At 40.1% G+C, this 26,715-nt stretch overlaps 1 protein-coding gene across 11 annotated transcripts in view; it reads right to left on the reverse strand.

The window, feature by feature from the left end:
- Positions 1–26,715, reverse strand: part of FGFR2 (fibroblast growth factor receptor 2) — a 182,375-nt gene that overhangs the window by 55,245 nt on the left and 100,415 nt on the right. For all 11 annotated transcript variants that reach the window (XM_077349948.1, XM_077349950.1, XM_077349957.1 and 8 more), the window contains 2 exons: positions 25,422–25,591; positions 10,394–10,517 (listed from right to left, as the gene is read on the reverse strand). In XM_077349948.1, the coding sequence (XP_077206063.1) occupies positions 10,394–10,517; positions 25,422–25,591 (294 nt within the window). The remainder of the gene's footprint in view (positions 1–10,393; positions 10,518–25,421; positions 25,592–26,715) is intronic.

The following is a 26,715-nucleotide window of genomic DNA, read 5'->3' on the forward strand; positions in this document are numbered from 1 at the left end:
CAGTAATTGTGCTATCTTTTCTTGTTCTCAACCATTATATTTTCCACACAAAAAAGTACACAATGCAACACAATCAATAGGCAGAATTATAGTGGATAAAATCATTTTTGAAAAATAATATTCATCCAGACCGCCCCCAAAAAAGAAAAAACTCATAGCAATAAATTAAAGTAAATTTTACAGCAATCCTTACATTAATCTCCATTTTTTTAGAAAGTCTGTATGCGTGCATAAAAAAATGAAATTCCCCAATAAACTGTGTGTAACCAGTTTCACCAAACCAGCCTCAAGATATTTTTTAAAAAACTGTATGATTTCCAGTGGTACAACACCAGAAAGTCAGAAACTGCAGCAGGAAACATGAATGTTCTTGTTTTAAAACACTCAGTTGTCATCACTGGCTAATGGCATTAATACCAGTCTGCCTTTTGTGCAGAAAAGCCAACTGTTATGCTGCCATCATGCGCTTTTCATCAGGTTCTCTGGAGTAAGATGTGTCTCTGCTGAAAAGAGCCTGTAATGTCTACCTTGCTAATCTTGGAGTTAACTGATGTGATCCCTTATATGGCAGTTGCTAAAGCCAAAGCTTTAGAACATCTGAACAAACATGAAAAGGCTTTGCTTGGGTGAGGGAGACGACAAGAAATATAACAATGAAAAATAAGTGAAGCTCACCCTTGGATTTACCCCTTGGATTTACCCCTTAAGGATTAAAAATGAATAAAAACAGGAATGTTCTGGAATGTGAAATGCAAGCCCCAGTTTCTCCCAGATGAGTTCATAAAGTAGAAGCAGAACATTCCAAGCACTTAGCAGTTAGGAACACTTGGAAAGAAAACAATGTAGCAGAACTATGGTTGCCATGTCTCTTCTGGCCATTGGCAGGGGATGGGGAGGGTGGCCAGATCCAGTTGGGAAGCTCCTGTAAATTTGGGGGTGAAGTCTGGAGACCTTAGTAGGGCACACTGCAACACAGTCTACTACTCTCCAAAGTGTCCATTTTCTCCAGGGGATCTCTAACTCCTACCTGGACACTAACATCCCTAGGCCAAACCCAGCAGAATTAATTCCCTTGCTAGGGAACTGCTAAATTAGGCTACGAAATCCCAGATCAATTTGGTGTAGTGGTTAGGAGTGAGGATTTCTAATCTGGCATGCCGGGCTCAATTCTGCACTCCCCCACATGCAGCCAGCTGGGTGACCGTGGGCTCGCCACAGTGCTGAAAAAGCTGTTCTGACCGAGCAGTAATATCAGGGCTCTTTTTGCCTCACCCACCTCACAGGGTGTCTGTTTTGGGGAGAGGAAGGCGAACGTAAGCCGCTTTGAGACTCCTTTGGGTAGAAAAAAGTGGCATAGAAGAAGAGTTAGTGGTTCTTCTAAAGGAAATGCAGATATATTTTGCCAACAGGCAAGGCCCATGTAGGAACTGTTAAAAGTTTCAATATGCCTCTAATTTTCTGTAACACTCATATCAGGATTTACTTATGGTAATTCCTTCTTACCTTGGTACCTTTATAACTGCAATATCATGTTTAACAATAGTATTGTAGAAGCATAGTGATTTTCTATACTCACTTAAAAGTTTGCCTATTAAGAGATCCACGAAGTACAGTAAAGTGTTGTTTCATTTCCACAGGATAAGAAACGTGCAGTGTAACACATCAACAGGCCCTAATTAGTAATGGTGGCTGCAAAATAACTGACCTTCAAATAGATTGTGGCCTACCTCAAAACCCCAAGGTTTCAAGTACCTAAAGGTCATAAAATTAAGATATATGCTCTGTAAAACATTCCCCTCTTCTGGCTTCTAGTTACAGTCTTCACAGAGGTTTCTGCCACACCTGGAAGGCATAGAATCTGACCCTGGCGTTCCAACAGGCTTGCTCATCTAACTGAATGTATCTGTCCAGCAACCTGTGTGTGGCTCGATTTGAGCACGAGAGGAACAAAGTGTGCATGTATCAAAAGAAGGACAGTGACACAGAAGGCCAAGCAAATAGATTAGAGAACAAATGGGCAGGTGAGTGAGACTATGTGATCCGGAAAAGTGCCCTGTACATATGACAAACCAGCATTCATCCAAGAAGTGAAATAACAGCACCAGGATTATTTTTAAAAGTCTTTGATGAACTATGATACTCAGTTTCCAAGAGTAAAGCACACAGCCTCTAGCTCTAAACATTTTCCCCCTGAGCTAATTGTACATGTGATGACAAAAAACTCAATGCCAGGTGTAAAGTCCACAGCCAGGTTTTTCACTGCTTTGAAAGAGATTTCTTCCTTCTTAATTTATCCAAATATCTAAAGGCAAGCACCACAGTGGATTCCTGCCTGCCTCTACCCCTGTCTCAGCATGCCCCAAGCCCTGAAGTGTTCAAGTAAGTATGTCAGGCTTATCCTGGCTCCTGTAAAGAGTTAGTCAACAGCAGCAAATGTTGCTGCCAAAATGCAAGTTCGGACTTGGCTGTGCTACATGCATTTAACTCTTTCTAGAAAATGACTGAAGCTGTACTCAGAATATTAATTTGCCCTACTTGCTGCTATACCCCAGTACAGTTCTGGAATGGATAGCACTTCTAAAACAAGAGGTGCATTAAGACAGAAGAAAAGGCATCAGTGTTTAGATGGAAACATAAAACCATGAATTTAACGAACATGTATGACCAAAGTAGCACAAACCAAGGAAATGGAAAGAATGTAGGATGGGTTCTACCTTTTAACTTTAAAAAAATTGTTTAAAGAACTGCTACTTGTTTATCTTTCAAAAATGGATTACAATGCATCTAAAAGTGAATATTTTACTACCCTAAAGTCAATGCAGTACACTTTTTCAATTAAAATATCATAACATGTTTAAATTGTAGTTTGTGTTTCAGCATATTTTGTACTAGGGAAAATGTAGTTCTTACCCCCAGGTTGTTCATGTGCTCTTGTTGCCTGCTATGGGGAATGTAATTGCTCAAGTGTTCACAGGCAACTATATTCAAGTGGGTTGGTCTGAAGTAGCACAACAAAATTTGAGTTCAATGGCACCTTTAAGACAAAGAAAGATTTATTCAAAGCATGAGCTTTCGAGTGCATGCACTCCTCCTCGTGTACTTTTATGATCCTTGTCCCATTTTGTTTGAGGAAGAGTGCATGCAAATGAAAGCTCACGCCTTGAATAAATCTTTGTTGGTCTTACAGGCAACTACATGTTACTGTTAGCAATCTGATTACTAGTGCTATACCATAGGGAGCTGGGTTGCACACCGAGCCCAGTTTTTGCTAACAACAATAACAACGAGAAGAAGTATAATAGCAGCATGGATATCTTTCAGTGGCAAAGCTGCCAAACTGTCTCCTGTACGACCCACATTATTGTCACTCAGGAGTTCTGGAAAATTATCTATATGCTTAAATGAAATTGTACAACGTTGTGACTGTGAAATACACAGGCTAATCCACCCTCAGGCACTGAGTACGTCTTAAAACGCACTGAAATAATTGTTGTACTGCATGAGTTAATACATGTTGGATTGCTCTCTAGATTCTAATTGAAACCCAGATTCTCTTGCAGCAGCCATATACTGCTCAAAGCAGAAGTTATGGCCAAATTAGGATGTGGCTACTGATAATGTGATGCAGCTCTCAGACTTCATCCTGCCGATGCCTCTCATGAATGTCAATTTCCTCCATCATGTTATGCTTCCTGGTAATTACACCAGGTGAAATATCATTATCAATTTCACTATCAGGCAAAAGAAACCCATCCCTATTGTAATTTGGCCATAAACCTCCAAAACCAAACTTTTCCATGAACTAAATGAATGTGTAGGAGGGAGGGTGGGTATAAATCCACTGGTCCAACCCCACACAATCATAGTGTGAACATGAAAAGGTGTCCAACCATAGCATTCAGAAACAAGCATCACCAATCACAAGGAGGAACCATACACCCAGGCCTCCACTACATGGGCCTTCCCTTGACCTTGTTCTGGAAATTGTAGCTGGTTAAGAATGCAGCTGTCCTGGTTCTCATGGAAACACATTGGAAAGCTTGTATAAAACTAATCTTTTGGTTGTTGCACTGACTTCCAGTTGAATTCCAGATCCAATTCAAGGTTCTGGTACTGACTTTTAAGGCCATACATGGTCTGGGCCCAGGGTATCTGAGGGACCACCTATCTGAATACTCCCCCCAGAGAACATTATGATCAGTCAACATCAAACAGCTAAAGATCCCTGCCCCCAAGGAAGTATGCTTGGCCTTGATGAGAGCTGAGCCCTTTTCAGTTCAGGCTCTCACTTGGAGGAACAAGCTCCCAAAGGAAATCAGGGCCCTGATAGAGCTCAATAAGTTCTGCAGGGCTTGAAAGATAGAGCTCTTCTGCCAAGATTATGGTTGAGGGCAGCAGAAACACATCTAACACCTCTGGTAAGCCCTCTCTTGCCTCCACTGCACTACCCCATCTCACTTTCAGACCAGAATTTGACATCAATTGGTGCTGACATTTAGTGATAGCTCTTTTAATAATTGTATTTTATTAATATTATGGAGGATTTTACTGTTTTTAGCTTTATGTAACCGAGGTCTATGGGCTGAATGTGGTACACTATCCCAAGGCGACCTCTGTTCAAGAGTGGTGGTATTAACACTGAAAAATAAAATTTAAAAGAACATCCTCCATGCATAGGTGCTGTGCTCGCAAGTCACCAATCATGCATGGATGGGAGTCTGAGTCAGTGCCCTTACATTTACATTAACGTCAGCCCGCCGCCAACAAAAGAAGCTCGCCGCCGTCGACCAGCCCGCCGCCGCCGACCAGCGCGCCGACGACTACTGTAAGGCCCTAGCGCCCGCTGCATTCCCCTGCAGCGGGCTTGATTACTAGTAAGGCCATAAAGTAACAAAAATATTTGAGTCAATAAAGATCTGAACAGGAAGCTTTATATTATATTTTGAGGGGAAAGATTCATTTCCCAGGCTACAACATTACTTTTCTCAAGATTCATATTTTTGTGCCATAATAATAAAAATATTCAAGCACTAATTACTCAACACAAAAAACTAATGCCTATTAGTTTTAGATTCTCACTTACATAAATACCATTATTACACCATTAAAAAAAACATACTGAAAAAAATTAAACTTCACACTGTATTTGATATTGCAAGGTTGACCTTCGCAATATTTTCTTAAAATTCTGAAGAAAAGAAGAGAGGTGTATATAAGTTTTAAAAGTATACACTAAATTGCTAATTTATGCTGGAGATTTTTAAAGGTGCGAACACAGATGACAAAACTAAATTAAAAGGTAATTATTTTTTTAAATCTATCATCATCTGTTATTTCAATGCAACTATGCAAACTGAACTGTATACCTTGGCAAGGCTTAGCTACCAAGCTGGAGTCCCATTGTCAAAGAGAAATGATGCCAAGGACATGTGCCGAACAACAGATACATAAAATATGCAATGAGCTGGCAAAAGTAAATAGGAAACAATTGTTTGCCCTTTTTCATAGGAGTCAAGCAATATTTATCTTGTCTATTACAATTGAACAAAACTGTAAACTGAGAGGTTTTTTTAGGGGGGGAGGCTACCTAATATTAAGTTGTTAAACTGGAAACTGTGGTGCACAGCAAAATAACTGAACTGAAAGAATGGCCAGACACATTCACTGCTGGCAGGAATATGTGATTATTTTACTCTGATTAGTAAATGTTCTCCAGGTTCCCAAGCAGAAAGAGGTCTTCCTTCCTTAACACTTGCCACCAGATATCCTTTCAACAGGAGATGCCAGGGTTTTAAGATGGAACCACCTACATGCGATGCTTGTGCTCCACCACTGAGCCACACTTCTCCCCAGGTTTCCCCCCCCCCAAGAAGATAGGACTATACATCATCAAAGCCAGGATATTGTTCTAGATCAGCCTTTTTTGATCTTTTGATCATCGAGAACCCCCTGAAATAATTTTTCAGGCGTCAAGGAATCCTGGAAGTGATGACAGCTGGCCATGCTTCCCTGCCACACCCCCAGAAGTGGCATTAAAAGGCAGGTTTGAGAAGGACTAAGTGGGTAGAGACTGGAGGTGGTTTAAGGCGGGAGTAAGTGTGCAGGCTCCGCCCCCTCCCAGGAACGGAAACCACAAAAGAAATCACTCATACTCAGCAGGGGGAACAATGGAGGTGGCCAGTTCCCTCACTTGTGACTAAGTCTATTAAGTCAGGAAGGGAAAGGCTGCGGACCCCCAGTGTAAACAGACCCCTAGCTGGGAATCCCTGGCCTAGACAGATCTCAAGTTTTCACATTCTACAAACTGTAACAAATGTCATTGCCAGGGTTGGCTAATACTACTTCTGCATTAATATATTCTGCAGTAATAAAGCAACATTTTCCAAATCAAAATAAATAAATAAATGCAGCTCTATTATGGACTAGCTGCCCAAGTCCCAGTGTGATCACTAGAGACCATATTCAAACACTGGAGCAGTGTTCCCTATGTATGGACAAGTCAACAAAACGGCAAAACAAGATACAGGGATTATTTTAGCCTCAGAACAAACAAACCAAGCTAGAGGCTACAACTCTAAAGACAGTTTCCTGGAAATAAGGCCTAGTGAATTACAGTAGCTTTGCTTCTGAGTAGACCTGCTGAGGATTGTTTCCAGCCAGCCCCAAATCACAGCAAATAACCAGATGCCATGACTTCAGCATGACCAACAAGGAATGTATGAAAAGTAACCAAATAGTATATCTAAGGCAGTTAATATTTTACTTCTGGTTCGCTAGTTTGTGTAACTCCAAAGTTAACTGCTGTTGAGTGCCACCAAGAAGTTTTTATTTCATCCCCACCCCAACCAACATTTGCAGTGAGCTTTTTGATAGTCATGTATTTGCTACATTCACAAATCTAAATGAACAGCTGAAAATATTTAGAATTTGCACTTCCACTGAAATCTCTCACATTCTGCAAGCTATTACAGCACACATGATGAAAGATTCAGGCTTTGGAAAGTTATTACAGGCAAGTTAATAATGGCTATTCCCAACTAGCATTGTGTCAATATTTGGCAAGAGTTTTTCTGGGAAAACTCCAAGATCAGTGACCTCATAAAATGTTTCACTACAGCATACCACATAGCCATGTTAGTATAATGCAGTGCCACATTTTAACACCATTCATTGCTATTAATATCAAACAAGTCTATTCTGAAATCAACTAAACCATTTTTAAAATACTCCTTTCAACTGACAAGATGAGGAATATTTTCAACAAATGGCTTAGCCAATAAGATAACAAGTTATACTCCCCTCCCAAAATTGAAGTGGTTGCCACCATACCAGTCTATGACCGTGTGTTCCCTGATATCTAACATCCATCAATTATCAATAACATTTTCCCATCACTGACCTATAGAAGATGAAAATGACACACAGAAGAAGAGGAAAACCAATATGTATACTTTTATGGAGAGGGATGGGAGAGGAAGGGGAAGGCGACTGTAAGCCACTTTGAGCCTCCTTCGGGTAGGGAAAAGTGGCATATAAGAACTAACTCTTCTTCTTCTTCTTAAAGTGTTTCCATTACGTTTGGTTACAAAATGGATTATTCTTTCATTATATATTTTTCACATTTAATATCCCTGACCATTAAAAAATCTGAAGAGGTAGGAAGAATATGGAATGGCTATCTGCTGCCTCTCTGTTCTACAACCAATTTCCCTTTTCTGCAGTTGTCATTTCTAGTGTGTCACCCTTGCACTGGAGAGAAGCAGACAAGAAATATATGCAGCAAACTGCACCCATCTTCTCAGCTCATTCAGATGACCCAATACTTTCCCTGTCTTTCATCCTATCAAATAATGAGCTCATTGGAATGTATTGCAAACTGGCAGGATGAAAGGATCTACTTCAGCTTAGTAAAGGGGAGACCAGGCCTCCCGCCTACACTTATAGTTGCCTGCTGGCGCACCAAAGCCCAGAAAAAAGAAAATGCCTTAAAATGGCGTAGAGATAGTAGCATTATGTCACTTCCAGCAAGCACACAGAAGGAAAGTCATGCCATCTCAACAGCCCATAACCACACTGCCATTCCCTGCTGTTCCTGCCCCCCCCACCCCCGGTTCCCAGGTATTGCTTAGGATAATGAAGACATTTGTTAAGCATCAGAAAGATTTTAGTTGCTCTATTTAGTAGTTTACTTTACGAAGGAAGAAACCCCCATACTATGTAAATTCTAGGGAAACCTGCAATTGCTAATGGAGTTATTTAAGCCTATACGAATTAAATTTTCTAACTAAGAGGGCTTGAATGATCACAGTGTATGTTTCTAGCACATAATGATGCAGGAATATCCAAACCAGCAACTTTGCAGAACTTAAAAACAGATCTACAAAGTACAACTGCCAGGCCTCTGCTGGCTCCACCCCCTGCTGCCAAGGGGACTTATTGGTAGTGGAGGGAGTCCTAAGCCAGCATAAAAATAGCTCTACCATAGAGTTGTTGCCCAAATAATAGTGTGTCTCCATACTGCCAGCAATGTGATCATTTCAGTTTTAGGATATGCGTGAAGTGATGTTGCTGATTGCCAATGATGTCACTACAACATCAGCCTATACCTCACCCCATTGCTGCTATGTGTCCTGCCCCACATCAGTTTCCAGAAGGAAGTTGGCAACCCTCTAATAAAGTGGAAACAATCCATCCTGAATTGTATTTCTTAAGATTGCTTGCACTGCTCCATTACATTCAAAGATGAAGTAGCTGGCCATTTCCAATATGTTTGTACATCTCTTTCCTTGAAAGCCCTGTGAGGTTGCCATAAGTCAGCTGTGACTTGATGGCAAAAAAAAAAAAAAAAAAAGAGGAAAAACAGCCAGAAAGAGGACTAGCATCTCTTTCATCAACAAGCTAAGTTTCCATTGATCAAAGATGGCAGCTTTTGACAGAGGGGAACATTCTGATATTCAGTTCTCCTACTGTGTTCTAAAGTGGTTTCAGTGTAAGAAAGCTACACCACATGACAATTATTACTTATGAATGTGTAGTTCAGCTGACAGGACCTCCCACCTAAGCACATTAAAATTTGAAAACTAGGATGGATTGAATTTTGATTCCTATTGTTATCTTTTATCCACTGCTCAAGGCCATTTTCAGTTACTTCCAGCTTTCTACTTCAGACTTCAAACCACAAGTCCCTTCTAAATGTATTACGGTTCTCAAGAACCCAGAGAACACACTGTATCATTATTCCACCTGGGACTGACAAATGCTACCAAGAAGACCAAATGCTACCAAAACAAAATGAGCCAAAGACAAACATACATCTGCCACTAAAGAAATATTGAAAAGGATCCTTTAACAAATAAGCCAACACCACCTTCTATTTTAAAAAATCTTACAAATATTACTAGCTCATTTTATAAAACAGACTTGATGCTTCTAAACGTGCATTTCTGGGCCCTCAAGAGGGGGGAAAACCACAGGCCCCATGATGGCAGCTTAGCACTCACAAACTACTAATCATGATGGAAAATCTTGGCTTTACTGTTTACTTTTATGATTCTCCCTATGAAAGTAGCAGACATAGCAATAAATGACATAACTCTCATTACCATTCCATTCATTCATGCAAGTCACTAATATTTTCTGCCAGGAAAAATAAACTGTGTGCAGAATATTCCTGAATGTAAGGCATTGAAAAAGGTTTGAAGAGGAGATTAGGAGGCTCCTGGTAAATATTTGTTCATGTTACAAAAATGGGTAAAAATGTTCACAGTTAAAACAATATTGGACATTCTATGATGATTTTAAGACAAAATCTATTCAGCTGCTTCAATTCTTAAACCACAAACCACTCTAGACCAGAATCATGATCAGCACAAGAGACTAGGAAACATTCCTTGGAGAGAGCTGACTGTATTCCCTCTATTTCCTTCTCGGCTTGATACTGTGGACACACCTACTCCCTGGTGAGTGAACATAACTCAGCTGCACCCTTTCAGCAGCTGGTCTGTACAGGATGGAATCATGTGGAACGTAATTTACTACAATTCCTGGCAGCCGTTGGAGCTGCACCTTCAATAAACATTGTTTAAACAAGTGTTCAAACAAAAATGGTTTAGTCTCCAGGTTGGTTCACCTCAGCTGAATAGAGAGCGTATGAAACATATCTATCTACAGTTCTATGACAAGGTATGCTTCCTTAAATCTTATGGCAGCAGCTCTCCTCTCCGAATTTATGTCTGTCCAAAGTGTTTTAAAATGGCTAGAAATGACCAACGGCACTTTTTAAGTTTGCCAAGAAACTATTCTCAAACAGTTTTCACTCTAAAGTCCATTTTAAATTCTACAATTTTAAAAAGGGAAATCAGAATATAAATCAAAGCCATTATTACATACTCACCAACAACATCGAGATGGTATGTGTGATTGATTGATCCATGTATATTCTCCACTATACAGGTGTAGTTTCCCTTGTCCGATGGGACAACACTCTCCATTATAAGACTCCAGTGCTGATTTCGTACCTATTAGAATTTTTAAAAAGGTATTGAACAGGTGAGATCACAATCTTTATGGATTTTGATTCATCAGAGAGCTTATATGGTGCAGTGCTAGATTGTTTTCTCAGAAACTAGGGTAAAAATATTCACTAAGCCATGAAAAACATTGGATTACCTTGCACCAGTTGTTATCGCTCAATCTACCAAACCTTACAGGTAGAACTACCTCACAGATAAGAAGTAAGTATATCTCTCTCAGTTCTTTAATACAGGGCATTTGTAAAATTGCTCTCCCGTAGGCTGAGACACATGCCATGCTCAGAAAACCAGGGATCTGTTTAGAATTGTTATCTGCCCACTCTCAGCAAACATTTGTTTCACTACTCTTGCCCACTGATGCTGGATGTCATGGCAAGAGAACGTGGGGGGGGACTGCATTCAAATTCAGAAGTAATGGATGATGTTCTAGGAATCCCTCAAATCTCTACAGCTTTTACATTAGAGATTTGGGGAGATTCCTAGAGAGCTGTTCAGAAGTGATGTCACTTACTGGTTTGGACACAATTCCTCCTTCCTAATGATCAGTAGGTCTAGCAGTCTAGGGCTCAGGTTTACATCACAGTTCCAGTTGCACAGTGCACCCCAGCACATTATGCAAACTCATTTTCCTGATTAGAGTACTAGCCATAATTATCATTATCATTCTCTAGCCTGATTATTTTCTCTTGATCATAACAGCCTTATTAAGCAGAAAAGCACCTGGGCTGTAATGTTCTGTGTATGAACTTTGAACTTTAAAGCATATAAAGGAGATTTTGTTTCTTTCTTTTTCAGCATATGATTTTTTGCAGTTATGAGGGCAATGATGGCCTCCAGGTCAGCCATTTGATATAAGATAATGATCGGCTCCATCAAGAACCCTCAGGTTTACTTTGTACATTCAGTTCATTATTATGCTCCAGGAAACAGTCATTGAGTAAATCAAAGGTCCAGTTGCAACAAGTACCATTACAATAGATTCCAATCTTTTCACTATGGTTCAGGTAAGATTAGTCCAAACTGAACATGGGATTTAAAGTGCAGTCAGGTAGCCAGGTATAGATATACAATGAGGTAGAAAGGACAAACGATTCAGTGCAGTGCAATATATATAATTAGACCTTATACAAGACATATACCTTACAGCCGTCATATTTTATGCAGTAATGCTTATAGAAATAATGTTGACTAAACAGCTGACCTGTGAATGTGAACAGTCAACCATACAACATTCTTGAAAGAGTGAAGTAATTGGACATTAGATACTGTACCACCTCGCAATAGACTTTCAACCCATTTTAACAGCACTAGCAGTGAGGGCCCCCACAGGCTGTTTCAACACATGTTGCCCAGTACATAGTTCCTTCCAACCAAAACTCAAAATGGACTTATTTGATCAATGGAATTGGCTTGTAGAAAAGTAAAATTAATCAAACTCTGTAGCATGAGGAGAACCAGATCTACCGTACAATTCTACACATCTCCTCAGCTGCCTCCCTTTATTCAGTATGGCTTACTACCTGGTACTTGTTATTTGAGCTGCAGATTGTACATTATCTATTTTGACAGAACATTGCCAGTCGCTCCCCTTAGAATACAGCCACTATATCTACCATAACTATCATGTCTTCTGTTCCAGAATGCTTTGTCTTCCAGTCACTTTGTATGTCAGCTTCATAATCTTTACATTAAACCCAGTAACATACACAGCACTCATATAATGGCTTTGAAAAGAATGCATTTTTAGAAGAAGAGTGGAATACTAGGATATCCACATGACTTCTTCCAAAATGATTTCTCTATATAGACTTCTCAGCATAGCCCGCTGCCCCCTACAGAAACCTATGAGCAGAGTTGGCAAATTAATAGGTACATTCTACATCTTTATCAACACTATTTTCTACTTTGATGTTAACCATTTTTTAAAACCATTTTTTAAAAATGGTTAACTGTCCTGTAATGATTTCATGAGGCACAAACATACAATTTCATTTTACTTTCACAGAACAACTCATTATTATTTTTATTTAAAATGTTCAGTAACCAATAATAACAATTGGTATGATTTATTTAGCATTTATGTATTAATAGTACTGTAATTTATCTCGCACTTCTTTGCAAACCCTCTGACATAAGCCCTATTGCCATTTCTGATGATGAACTGAAACTGAAGCTTACTGCACTTATTAGAGAAAGTAACGCCGATTAATTCATGCTTTCTCTAGAGCAGTGGTTCTCAACCTTCCTAATGCTGCGACCCTTTAATACAGTTCCTCATGTTGTAGTGACCCCCAACCATAAAATTATGCAAGTGTTCTTTCACAGAAATTAAACCAATACTGTTCTTTCACAGAAATTAAACCAAAACTGACCAATGGCATGAAGATAGTATATAAACTGGATTTTTTCCGGGGTTTCTCAGCTCAGTTCTGCCTCTTGTCCCACCATGCCAATCCCCCTTTTCTGCTGCTCCAGACTGATGAATGCTCTATCTCGATCTATCCTGCAAGGCTGCTGTGTGGATGGCGCCCCCCGGTCCAAGCTGCTTGCCCTGCCGTGACCCCTGTGAAAGGGTCGTTCGACCCCCAAAGGGGTCCCAACCCCCAGGTTGGGAACCACTGCTCCAAAATATAACAGAGATATACCTATGTGTGCCAGCCCTACAATCATTCCAGCTGAAGTACAAGAAGGCCAATGTATTTAAACATCAATTTCTGCCACTTATGTATCATTTGAAAGAGTTCTAAGATATAATAATTTTATCAAGGGTAGCCAGAAGTTATCCCTAGGCAGCTCCAAATACACTGACTTAGCAATAGTACTATCCAGAATCTCAGCTTTTACATACCTATTTCCTTATCATTTATCCAGGATAAGTGAAAAGTACTTAATACATTTTGACTTTGTAAGATATGTTCTTTTTCTGACAGCTTGCCAGAATAAACCTGGTCTTTTTACCCTATCTGGTCTGAAAATAAGAAAAACAGACTGCTGTCTGAGAAGGCAGCCATTCCATTGACTAATTTGGGAAGATAACACTCTCAGTTACATTACACATAGCATGAACATGTGGCTGTTGCCAGTTTGGAAAACTGCTACACTGACAATTTCCATCTACTGTTCTAAGTGAGATGGATACTGTAGCTACAGTTTAGCCTGCAATGTAAGCCAATTTACGTCATCCTGAACAATCACTTTAGGTGTGGAAACCATTTATGACACCTTGTCAAAAAATTATATTTATAAAGATTCAAGTTATCCATCTTGTTGACAAGGCAAAGGCCTAACAAGATCCATTATTCTTCTTCCTTGACATGGCCACTAGCTGCTGTGAGCTGTTGAATCAAGATAATCAGTCCCTGAATTGGGCAAACTTCTCTGATCACCAAGGCTGGACCAGCTTGTCACTCAGATCTGACAACTAGTAATTGTTTAAGACACAATCCTTCTTTGTCTTGATTGAACTAGTTTCAGGGAGCACAGTCCGATAAGTGCTAAGCTTTACTAAAAACAGCTCTTGGTAGAATCCAAATGGTACACCATCCTCATGCAAGATTATTTATATGTACTGTTTAGAGGCACCATATTCACTCCAGGAAAAAGGCCAAAGAATCAGTGAACCCCAAAAATTACCCAACACTAGGAGGAAAGCCTGTTTTAAACACAGGCCATAGAAGGCAGAGGGAGGGTAGAAGCCCCCCCCCCCACACACACACACACAGACTAGGGCAGGGCTGGTAGTCAGGCTGGCCACAGGGGCTAATGCAGTGGAGTGCAGCTGGATGCCCCCCCGAGCTTTCCTGGTGGTCTTAAGGGTGGGGAGCCCAGTGCAGAGCACGTCTGGATGGCCATCCCCAGCTTACCTCTTGCTGCCTCTTCTTCCTCATGCCAAGTTCCAGGAAGTGGCATGGAGGAGAAGGAGGGCAGAGTGAGAAAGAGCCTCTGACTGGCCCTCAATGGGGGACTCCCATCACCCTACTGGGGGCATGTTCCTCAGTGAGGGGTAATCAGGGGCTCGGCATATCATTGGAAGGACCCAACGCTTTTTATGATTATAATGATGATAAAATGCAGCCAAATAGAATGGTAGCAATACATTTAGCCCTGACCACATCTCTGTTATATTAACTGTGCAAAGTCACTGTTCAAAAGGAAGATGCCAGTAATGATTCTTGAATTATCAATCAAGTTGTATTTCAGATATATACAACCTAAATTAGCCAATTCAGCCGGCAATCCTAAGAACATTTTTCCTGGAAGTAAGTTCCAATGGGACATGCATCTGAATATACCTGCTTCTATAGTCTACCAAAATTTCACAGGATGTCAGATCAAATATGCGCTTGGCATATCCACTGGGAAGCTTAAACTGTTTTAAGAACATCCTTCTTAGGTATTTTTGAGAATCCCTTTGCCAGGATACTCTAAAAATATTATTTGACAGTCATGCTTACAGGATAAACAAGGACAGAAAACACACACTGGCCTCCAAAACAACAAAAAGCATATTTTCAGGTTTAGTCCATGTATAGGACCTAAATCAACTTGGGAAACAATGAAAGCACACAAGTAACCTATTTACAAAGCCATATTAGTTCTACAGCATGACATTTGCCCTGTGCCTGCCAAAGTGGGTTAACAGACAAATGTTGTTTTAATTCAAAGGAAAGCCAAAAAAAAAAATGCCGAGCTTCCTAAGCAAGTTTTGACAAGTCCTGGTTACAAACCATCTCAGGAGTAAAAATGATGGACAGATGAAAAGGGTCATTTAAAAAACTGGAGACTTTACTAAAGGAACATTTTCAGCTTCCATACAATATTTACTTGGCGAAGTGATGTGACAAACGCCAAGATAGCAAAGGCTTCTTTTCTCCTCTTCAATTAATTGTGTCATACTGTCTTTCTCTCCAGGATATCTCCTAACCCAACCATTAGATGACCTAAAGCCAGTGCAATTCATGCCATTTTTGGGTTTTGTTTCTTTTTGTACAATAAAGGATCTGAAGAACTTTGTTCACAAGAGAAGAAGCTTGAGTGTTTGAGATGCCCTGTCATATGACATTTATGAAGTCTACTGAATATACTTAGTTCAAATCTAATTAAAAGTGCTTATCAGCTCTCTAGTATCATTTGTCTGATAAGCTACTTAAATATAGTGTCCTTTCTGATCACTTCATACAATTAGAAGTCAAAGACAGATCCAATAAACAGTTCACCACAATCATTAAAAACGTGAACAATTTACAAGGTTTCATCATACATCATAAACCAGTCAGCTATGATATAAGTATCCTAACAATCATTTGGACAATCAACTTGAAGTGTAAGCAATAGCATTTATATGTAAAACCAGATTAAGTAAAATGAAGGAAAGCCACACTGGATGAGCTTTCCCATTGCTCCTCCTTCTCCTCTCCTGCACAAACCATCTTTCCTTTCTATTTTTCAGCATCAATCCTGATGTAGCATTATGTCTTCAATTTTAGCCAGAGTTTCAAAAAGAGCTTTGTTCACATGTCACAAGTGAATACTCATAAAAAGAAGGGAAAGGACAAGAGCTGGATTTTGTACCCTGCTTTTTACTACCCAGAGTCTCAAGAAGTGAGCAGTAACTCATGAAAGCTCATACCCTGCCATACATTTTGTTAGTCTAAGGAGCTACTACACTCTTGCTCTTTTCTAGTGCACCCTTGATTTTCCTTTGTACATGCACTAAGTAATTCTTACATTATATTGAATAAATGCACAGCTTGTTTTTACTACCTTGTCAGCATGTAATCCAATGACTGCAATCCAGTTTTGGCATTGTTAATGGTACATCTTATGGTATTTATTTTCTAATTTTGCAGTTGTAAAAAAAAAAAAATAGCACAGCCGGACATACAGTTTAAACCCCATATTTATCCAGATATTAACCCCGTTATATTTTTCAAGTGTACTGTGTTGGCTCTTTGTTAGAAATAAATGTACACATGTATGCAAGGTGTGCATCCATTCACTGTAACAAGGAAACAGAGCTACTGTTTTCAAACTCCAGTTTAAAGCTAATCCGTATCAGCCTTAATTTTGCACAAATATGATGTTATACCATGAGTTGGAAGGAAATGTTATGTGGCAAGTACATGTCCCTTAATCCTGGTTAAGACTGAAAAAGTAATATCTACTTCAGGCCTCAGAATGACTACCTGGTTTTTCCCAATAGCCCTGGGAGTCAGGTCAGGAGTGTGTGACTAGCCCAACATCATACAATAAGCTTCATAGCAGTATGGATATTTCAAACCATAAATCTCGGTTCATAGTCCAATCCATATATCACACTGGCTCTCAACTGATGGGCCAGTCCTTACATGTAAATGAAGTAGTCTGGAAGCATGCTTGGGCCTCTCTACCTTTCACTTGTCTTGCTGATCTTATATCAAAAAGGGGCTTTTTTTCTTTTCTTTTTTTTACTTAACTGCCTTTAATCTATGGTCTTTGAACGTCACACTTGTTTTCAGTTGAGCTTGTGCTATATTTCTACTTGCTGGTAAAATATCATTACAATTTCACTTTTTCTTTGTGTACATCAAAACCAAAGTTTTGCAACATTGTCTGCTTCTTTGCACTAATTTTTTACCACCTAAAACAGTACATCTTTACATCAATTGCATACAGCAAGTAAATGGAATAAAAGTAGTAAACTGATTGGGAGCAGAAAATATCCATTATGATGATATATAAAAATATGTATCTATATATGTATCTATATATGTATCTCCTATATTACACTCAACTTCCTTTTCTGGTTAAAGTGCAATATGCCCAATTAAGGGCATATGCCCAATTACATTTATTTTTGGAGAATTCCCATATTATTCTTTCCACATTGTAAGCACAGTAACAACACACCCATTGCCATTTTACAAGCGCTCCCTTTTGAGTGGTAAAGGTAAAGGTATCCCCTGTGCAAGCACCGAGTCATGTCTGACCCTTGGGGTGACGCCCTCCAGCTTTTTCATGGCAAATTCAATACAGGGTGGTTTGCCAGTGCCTTCCCCAGTCATTACCATTTACCCCCCCCCCCAGCAAGCTTTTTTGAGTGGTGGGGAGCTTTAAAAGAGGATGACAGACACACAGAAAGTACGGCTGACACATGGAAGTGGTGTAGTTTGGTGTAGTGGTTAGGAGTGTGGACTTCTAATCTGGCATGACGGGTTCGATTCTGCACTCCCCCAAATGCAGCCAGCTTGGGCTCGCCACAGCACTGATAAAAGTGTTCTGACCGAGCAGTAATATCAGGGCTCTCTCAGCTTCACCCACCTCACAGGGTGTCTGTTGTGGGGAGAGGAAAGGGAAGGTGACTGTAAGCTGCTTTGTGCCTCCTTCGGGTAGAGAAAAGCAGCATATAAGAGCCAACTCTTCCTTTTTCTTATACCCTAAGTCCATCAAGGTCAGTATTATCTACACTGACTAGCAGTGGCCTCGAGGATATCACACCGAGATATTTCATATCACCTACAACCTGGTCCTTTTAAATGGAGATGCTGGGGGTTGAACCTGGCACCTTCTATATGCCAAGCAGATGCTCTACTGTTGAGTCATGGTTATAGCAGGGCATATAATACTTCTAAAAATTTAGTCCCATCCTTGGCATATGTTTGTTTTGTTTTTTTTCACCTAAGAACAACTTCTGTCTCAAAAATTGATGTGACAGATTGTCCGAAACAGAAAGCATGAAGCAAGTCACATTGAAAGGGGGAAAATGTGCTGCTCTTATAGTCCTGTCAGATACTTGCTGCCACAGAGCAAGATGAATGGGGACGTGGCTCCTATAGACTTACATCTATAGAATGAAAACTAGCACATATTTACTCAAGCTAAACTTTAGTGTGTAAAATGGGCTGTGGTAATGTAGCTTATCAAAACACAGCTGTGGAAACAAACACCCTTTAATACTTAAAATAGCAAAAACTGATAGGACTCAATTTACTTTCTGGGAGGCGAGAGGGAAAGTAAAGAGTCTTGCTCGCTCTTAGTGGCATGCATTATCTTGCAAAAGTCCACACAAAAATGACAGAAATTCTTCAAAAGACCCACAGCCATGTGTATGAGGAGGGGGAGTGGGCAGAACAGCACACAAGTCAGCTTGGAAAAGTAAGAAGGAGGCAACAGCTCTTTGAAATACGACCTCTGCACATATCTTAGAGAACCTAAGAGTTTCCAAATGTTTAAGAAACAAAGTCAGTCATTGCAGAAGAATCAGTTCCTGGATTATACTTCCCTATAGAACAGGTATTATTTGTAATTCTCCATTCCGAATACAAACTGAATATACTGATGACACAAAGGACAAACAGCTAACCTCACAGCCAACTGAGTGTAGTAACAAAGACATGACTATTTGCACTGAAAATGGTAAGGGAGGCCATAGACAAATCATCAAGGAACCATAAAAAAAAAGAAATTCTGCCTTCCTCTATTTAATCAGAAGAGCTGCCTGCTTTTCTAACAACCAAAAGCACAAGGCTGACTGTAGTAGCAAATATCAGTACTCCAATGTAACTTGAGATGACTTGTATCTTTTAGTGGGCATCTGGATTATGAATATGCCTGCTAGAAGTAGTATACCTATAAAAACTGTGAAATTTCCTAAAGGCAGATTTCCAAAGCCCACCTTGTTGGCATACCTTGCTGAATTCGGTGGAACAGCTTATAATTCTCTATAAAGAGAATTTAGGAAGCTAAACACTGTTCTGAGTATATCAGCTAGCACAAAGTTCTTTTTCTGATTGCAATCATTCTACTAACACAAAACCATAATGACAAATAGGGCCATTTGAATTCTATTAGATAGATACTGGGCTTGTTGTTTATTCTTTATTACAGATGTTTGCGTAGGCCTGCTCAGTTTCTGTGGAAGTACAAGAAGAAAACGGACACACGGAAGAATACCAACAAATTCCTGTGTAAATGTTTTAATATTCTTTCATTCCATCAAAGAGTTTCCTGCTAAGTAGCTCTCCTCAAATAAATTGATTCAGATGAAATGAATAGCTATGGGGAGCAGTACAAGGAATAATATAGATGAACTAAGGCAGCCTTTCTCAACCTTTTTACTGGTTTTGTTTTGGGGTTTTTTTTAGTTGAGAAACCCCTGAAACATTCTTCAGGCTTCAAGAAACCCTAGAAGTGGGTTATATATTTGCTCTTATTCAATCCATTTCAGCATCTAACAAAACAGACTGTAAAAGGCTCATCTGGTTAAGAGAATGCTACAATACATCTTCTTTAATGAGCAGTTAAAGACTAATGCTACTTTGAACTGTTATTTTAACATTGCTAGATTACTTCTGATTTGTCTACTGGGTTCATGGATCAAGTTGTGGGAGATGAAAACTCATTTTGGAGAAGCTACTCAGGGGACAGTTCAGGCACATGTACTGATGTTACTGTGCAAATGGGTCTTCAGATTACTCGTATTGTAAAGCAGTGGTCCCCAACCTTTTTATCACCGGGGACCACTCAATGCCTTTTACTGAGGCCCAGTGGGGGGGGGGGTAGTTTACTCCTCTACTCTCAACCACTGCCCTAATGCTCTCTGATCGCTATGGTAATGTTTAAGCATCCCTTCAAAATAAGATACAGACACGCCACAACAATGAACATAAGGAACATTTTATTTTCATGGAAATTTTAACTCAAGACAGTGACAAATCAATAGGAACCCTGAGCTTGTTTCTCTGCAACGAGATAGTCCCATCTGGGAGTGATGGGAGACAATGACACCCGAAGTGTGTTGTAAAGGGCCAGGGGGGTGAAGTAAAGGGCCAAGGGGTGGGGCCCACTTCCAATTAGTCGAAGGACCACGTGTGGTCCACGGCCCACAGGTTGGGGATCGCCATTGTAAAGTACTGTCAAAGCTCAGCTGACTTATGGCAACCCCGTACGGATTTCAAGGCACTTGTCTTACTGACTTGCCGTTACCTGCCTCTACGTAGGAACCCAGAAATTCTTTGGTGATTTCCCATCCAAATACTTACTAAGGCTGACCCTGCTTTATTTTTGAGATCTGACAAGACTGGGCTAGCTTGGACCATGGCCATACGGACACAGTCCAACAGAAAGGGAACAATATCTTGTGTGGGCTTGGGTTGTTTGTGTTTACAATAAATTTAATTATGCCCTTTATTTTGAAACTTTGAAATGAAGAGCCGTCAAAAGGAGTTTGTAATATACCTAAGCTTCTGTTTTGCTTTTACTTTAAACTAAAAGCTCTGATTAAAAAATGCAATCCTTCTGCTGCTCCTAACATAGAATCAAAGATACCTCTCCACACTTTTGTCTTGCTTTGCACAAAAATCCTATATCTGTTTTTCATTTGTTGCACACCATTCACATACCGCCTCTCAAGAGGGTACTTCTGCTGAGTGGATATAAAATTTTCTGAGCACACAAACTGCAGTATTTTCTTGCTGGAAAACGGTGGTCCTTAACCTATGTGCGACATTCAGTTTGAATGCGACCAGTACATGGAATACAGTTGTATAAACATCCCACCTCTATCACCACTCCCAATGACTCTATGGCTAAGCTGTTTGTCAAGTAACGCAACTCCATCAATACTTCTATGTCTGGTTATATTGTGACTATTCCTTTTATTCGACATTTAAAATGTTTGCAGTTTGGAAGGTATGCTCACTTGTAAAAGAAAAAACAATTCATAGGAAAATCTACACAAACCACTGGTCTATTTCACTTTAGCAGGGGTTCCAGCAAAGGAATCTAAGGAAGCTTTACCTTCAGAATTTACTTGTAACCAGAATTAAAACAGTCTGAAACAGGAGTGGCCAAACTGTGGGTCTCCAGATGTCTATGGGCTACAATTACCATGAGTCCCTACTGGCACATTAGGCCAGCACTGGTGGGTGGCGGCACTGCTGTGGCTGATGGCTACACGCACCATCCAGCCTGTACAGCATGGTCCAGGATATGCATGGCTGCCAACTTCATGTGCAGTCTAGTCTGGCTCACCCAGCATGGTCCAATGCAGTGGGATATGCCAACTGCAGAGGCCGAACCAAAGCTGGTGTTGGCGGGTGGCAGTGCTGCTTCACTGACAGCCAACGGGGCAATGGAGGCTCGCTGCTGCTGCTGCTGGAAACTGTGAGCTCCTTGCTCAACTCCAGTGACATCAGCAGCCACCATCTTTAAAAGTACCATGCTGAGGAACCACTGGAGGGCTCTCACTGTACCACGGTTGGGAGATATTGTTCTAAGGGCTTGAGCAGGCCTACTGGGATTTGGGGGTACTTTTTAAAATTGAACAACAGACTCCTATGCCATAACATATCCGGTTTGAAAATGTTCACCACTTAAAAAGTTATTGTAATTGAACTATAAAAGCCAGGGGCTTACTATGTCTGCAGAACTTGTTGTGTGGTTCTTGGTATTTAGAAATTACAGTGTTAGTAAATCAATGGTGCATAAATGATCACTAAAGCTAAAAGGAAAATAATCTGGATATCATTTTTATACACAGCTGAAAACATGTAATTTTTGCTTGTTACCAGATAAATAACTGTATATAATGTGGAAGTTGAAAGCAACAATTCTAACACACACACATAAACCTATCTATCTGCCTACTGATCAATCGATCGATTTATTTATCCAGTGGTTTACATCAGTGGTCCCCAACCTGCGGCCCGCGGCCCTGTGCCGGGCCGTGAAGGCCATGGCGCCGGGCCGCAGCTCCCTCTCCCCGCCCCCCCCCCCGCAGTAAAAAACTTCCCAGGCCGCAAGCTTGCGGCCCGGGAAGCTTCTTACTGCGGGAGGGCGGGGAGAGGGAAGCAGGGCCAGCCGCGCCCATGCGGGCGCGGCCGATGCGTGGGCGTGGCCCGCGCAGGCCACGGGCCGCGCCCCGATGCCCTGCCGGTCCCCAACCTCAGAAAGGTTGGGGACCACTGGTTTACATGGATGGAAGGATTTCCACCTTAAAAAACATGAGTTTCTTGTCCCTGTTGACTCCCAGTTTGCCATGCAGTAGGGAGGCAGCAAGAAAACTGTGTTCTAAGGGCAGGAATCCTTCTGCCAAGTTGATATTCATTGGATCCAAATCATTACCTTTTACATTCAACACTGCTTTTATTATGCTCCAGTACACACCTACCTCTAAATATAAGTACATTGAATGGTAGCCAATTGGTTTATGCTTTTTGGTATTATGAAAGGTGAAAGGTGTTACCAGGTGCACCCTCATATTTTATTAAGTAAGCAAATGTAGTTGGTAATGCCTACTTTTATTAATTAATTCTTCATCTGGAACATTTATATGCATTTCTCTGGAAAAACTGACACTTCCTAAAGAAAATGTATCCAGGGAGGAAGAAATAAAAGATTTTAAAGCTGTTCTTCTTTAGCATTTGCAGCAGGCATAATAGGGTTTATTCACTCACTGAGGTAAAGACATATACGTATACACTAGTAAGAAAACCATGGAGGGCAGTAAACAGTTGAAACAAATTGGCCATTGTAGATTTGTAAAGTGGTTAGGTATTTGTGCACTTGAACAAATATATGAATTCATATTTTCAGAATTCATATAATGAGGAGTAACTTAACTAAAGGCTTTAGAAAATCCTTACAGGCAGTTCAGTGGTATTAATATTACTGCCCTCACTAACTCCCCATGAGGCTAGCTGACTTCTCAAGGGATCTATCAAATAGTCATGGTTAAGCCTTGGTCTACATTACCACAATTCTGTACCATACACACCTGACTATATCAGATTAACCAAGGATGACCTTAAAGGTTTTCTACCTGCTTCTTTTACAGACCAAGCTCTGTAGCTTTTCCTACAAGTATTTTATACTTTTAAGTATTTTATACTTATACTTCCTACAAGTATTTTATACTTGTTAGGTCTTAAGCTACACAGGTCCAAGGACCCATTTCTGTGATAGGGAATGCATCTACCTGGTATTTGTACCTGCACAGATTAAGACAGGAAAAAACTATCCATTCATGTGAGGGTACAGTATATAAAAAGCCTCTGTAAATGCACCTCTTAAGAATAACAGATATTTCCTTTGAGTATGCTCTATCAATACATGGAGATAATCTTCACTGGATTACACAGTACTAAGTATTGGCAGCTCTTGTACAATCATTTGGCAAAGGGAAGCAAAGAAAGATAGTCCATCATACAAAGAAAACTGGGTAGAAATAAGAAAACCACAAGTTAGAATGGTAATCACATGGATGTATCCATGTGATGTTTCCAGACTAATGTATTCTGTGGAGAAAGAATTCTGCCATGGAGCAGTTTTTCCACTTCCTCCCTGCTTTAGGTTCAATTGCTTTAGGTTCAATTGAATTTAGGTTCAATTCAAGTGACAATGATAGTTGAAGGGAAAGTCACTGGTACTCATATTGTTAGAGGCAGATATTGCTGAAGTTCTCTCTCTTCAATGATATCACCACAGAACAGAGAACTGTACTCACTGTACTCACTGGACATCTCTTTCTGTCTAACAGTGGGCATAAATACATGACACACAGTCCTATGGTTTTGTATATCATTTATTCTGAGCAACAAAAGAATTCATTGGCACAGATGCTTTTCAGATGGGAGAGTATTATTGAGAAGTTTCATTTTTGTTTAATGAAGTTTTCACAGTATGTTTTAGCTTCAACAGCATAAATATCTGAACAAAAGCAAAAGTATAACATTCTGGTTCTTTGCTTGACTTAAGGTTTAATGTTAGCTTCATCTTGGCACAGTTAGTCTCTGTAGATGTCCTTTCTAATCAGTAACTCACAATTTAAACTGAAACCACTAACCTGATACTGTTTGTAATTCAAGCGAACCATTTTAAGTAATTGCAATTACTTATCCTCAAACTTTGCTTCCCATGTCTATTTCACAGACCATAAAATCCATCAAAATATCCTTCCTCCTCCTTTAAGTGTACTAAAATCACAAGCTGCAAGATTTTGTTTTGCTTTGTTCTACCTTGCTTCTACAAATTGGAATGTTCTAGGCTGTCACAGCTCAAGAGTACAGACAGTTAAGCACACATCTATGAAGAATGTTATTGTAAACTGCAGTGTTTTGTTTTGCCATAAGGTCCTTAAACTCAACAAGAACTCTGCTCACTGAGCTGACTGGCAGTCAAACTCACCTTACATAGTAACCAAAAAATATAGTAAAGGTAAATAGCCCCAGTAAGGATGATGATAAATAAATTCAGTTTAGGCTATTAAGTTTTTCTATCCTTCCTCAAAATTCCACAAAGCTCAGCTATAACTCACAGAGTACTGTTCAGGAGGGAGGGTGAATTTATAAAAGAAGCTATAAATATGATTTGTTGGTGGGAGGAAGACGGTACCATATTGGGAGAATGGGGGGAAAATCAAAGCAATAGAAAAGAAAGCAAAAAAAACTGCAAATAAGTGACATTTTAACATTCCTAAACTACTTTACGAATTCTTTGTGATGATGGGAAGGACAACAAGACATGCTGTTTTGGGTGACAAGGTCACACCCCTCTGTTAGCCTGAACCCTAGTCTTTCTATGGGGTAAAATTGGGTCCAAATAAAGGGGAGTGGAAGATTCCAAGTATCTTCCTCTTCCTCTCCTTACCTCCAAAAGCCTGTAGAGGGGGTAAGACAGCTGCTCCTCCCAGACCCTTTGAAGGCAGTTCAGCAAGCCACATATGTCCAATGGCCCTTTCCTTCAAAGTGGAGCTGTTGTGTGATGGTGAACTTTCACTCTTGAGTGAAACTAAGGATTTCCGCATTCCCATTTCCACACAAATATATATTAAAAGCTATCTGTCTTTAATTCCCTAATCCCAGCAATTCCATTTGACAAACACTATAGCAAACAATATAAGGTGCCTCTTACTTTGTATCCACCAATGCGATGCTCTTGTTTAAATTCTTTTCCATTTTTTAGCCACCTCATGGTTGGATGTGGGTTTCCTGAAGCTGGACACCGGAATTTTACGGTGTTCGCTGCTGGGACTGCGTGCAATCGCTTCTCCATTTTATCTGTATGTGTCCACGTAGGTGCTCCTGTTTCCAAAAACGAACACAGAGCAACGAAATCATCATCAATAAACTGTAATAAACTCAGAGTCAAACCCATCACTTGGCATATACATGAACTGCTTATGAACCAACATGTTTTAGGAGCACTAATGTTCTACACTATTGATTTATGTTGCCTTTGGCACATCATGTAAGACACCAGAGAATCTTCAAAATATCAGCATGTACTATGAAACAAAATTCTACCCTGCTTCAACAGGAGTTACTACTTGTGATTCATGTCTTAAGGCAACTAAGGAAATCTTAATTCATGCAAGAAGGTATTTTCTTTTAATTGCTATCTTGCTGTAGCCCTGAGGCTTGGAGTAAATAGCTGCTCATTTAAACTCAAAACTTGTATCAAAACTTTGAGAAAACTAGAGAATAATTAAACTTATCTCTGTTCTCCTTGTGTCCATGGCCACTAACTCTGATCAATACTTAGATTGAAAGTTGACTGAAATTTTGGAGAAGGTAGAATAGAAAAAAATTAACAAATAATAATTCAAACCAACACGAGCTGGTTGTCCATAGTCCATGGACATCTGGCGGGCCGCAGTTTGACTACCCCTGGCCTAGATCCTCAGAGAATAAGGGTCATTAGGGACAGACACCCTACATGCAGGAGGTCCCCAGGGCTCCAACCCCAGAGTTACTTTCTACGTATTTTGACATATGCCAACATGAATTTACATCTTTGATACAATCCAGTCCAGCTGGGCAGCCAGCAGTTCAGGTTTTGCCTTGGGCCCCTTAAACCCTAAAAAGGTATCCCCTGTGCAAGCACCGAGTCATGTCTGACCCTTGGGGTGACGCCCTCTAGAGCTACCCTATACCTACACACAAAGTAATCTATTTTGCCTGTGTTGACTTCACTGGTCATGAAAAGTCTGCTAGCCACTGTGATATGGCTCAGTTATGGAGAAGAAAAGAGACAACTAAGAAGCTACATAACAGCTATTACTACTAAGGCTGTAAAAAATTGCACAGTGCCTAATTTTTATATGGAAGTCTGGGCTTTCAGAGATTCAAAATTCTCCAAAGGAAATGGTGCATTTTCCTTTTTAAAAATGTTTAATTTCAATCTTGAGACCTGTTTTGTACAGTAG

The sequence above is a fragment of the Paroedura picta genome, chromosome 8 (genome assembly GCF_049243985.1).
Source record: "Paroedura picta isolate Pp20150507F chromosome 8, Ppicta_v3.0, whole genome shotgun sequence".
Lineage (NCBI taxonomy): Eukaryota > Metazoa > Chordata > Lepidosauria > Squamata > Gekkonidae > Paroedura > Paroedura picta.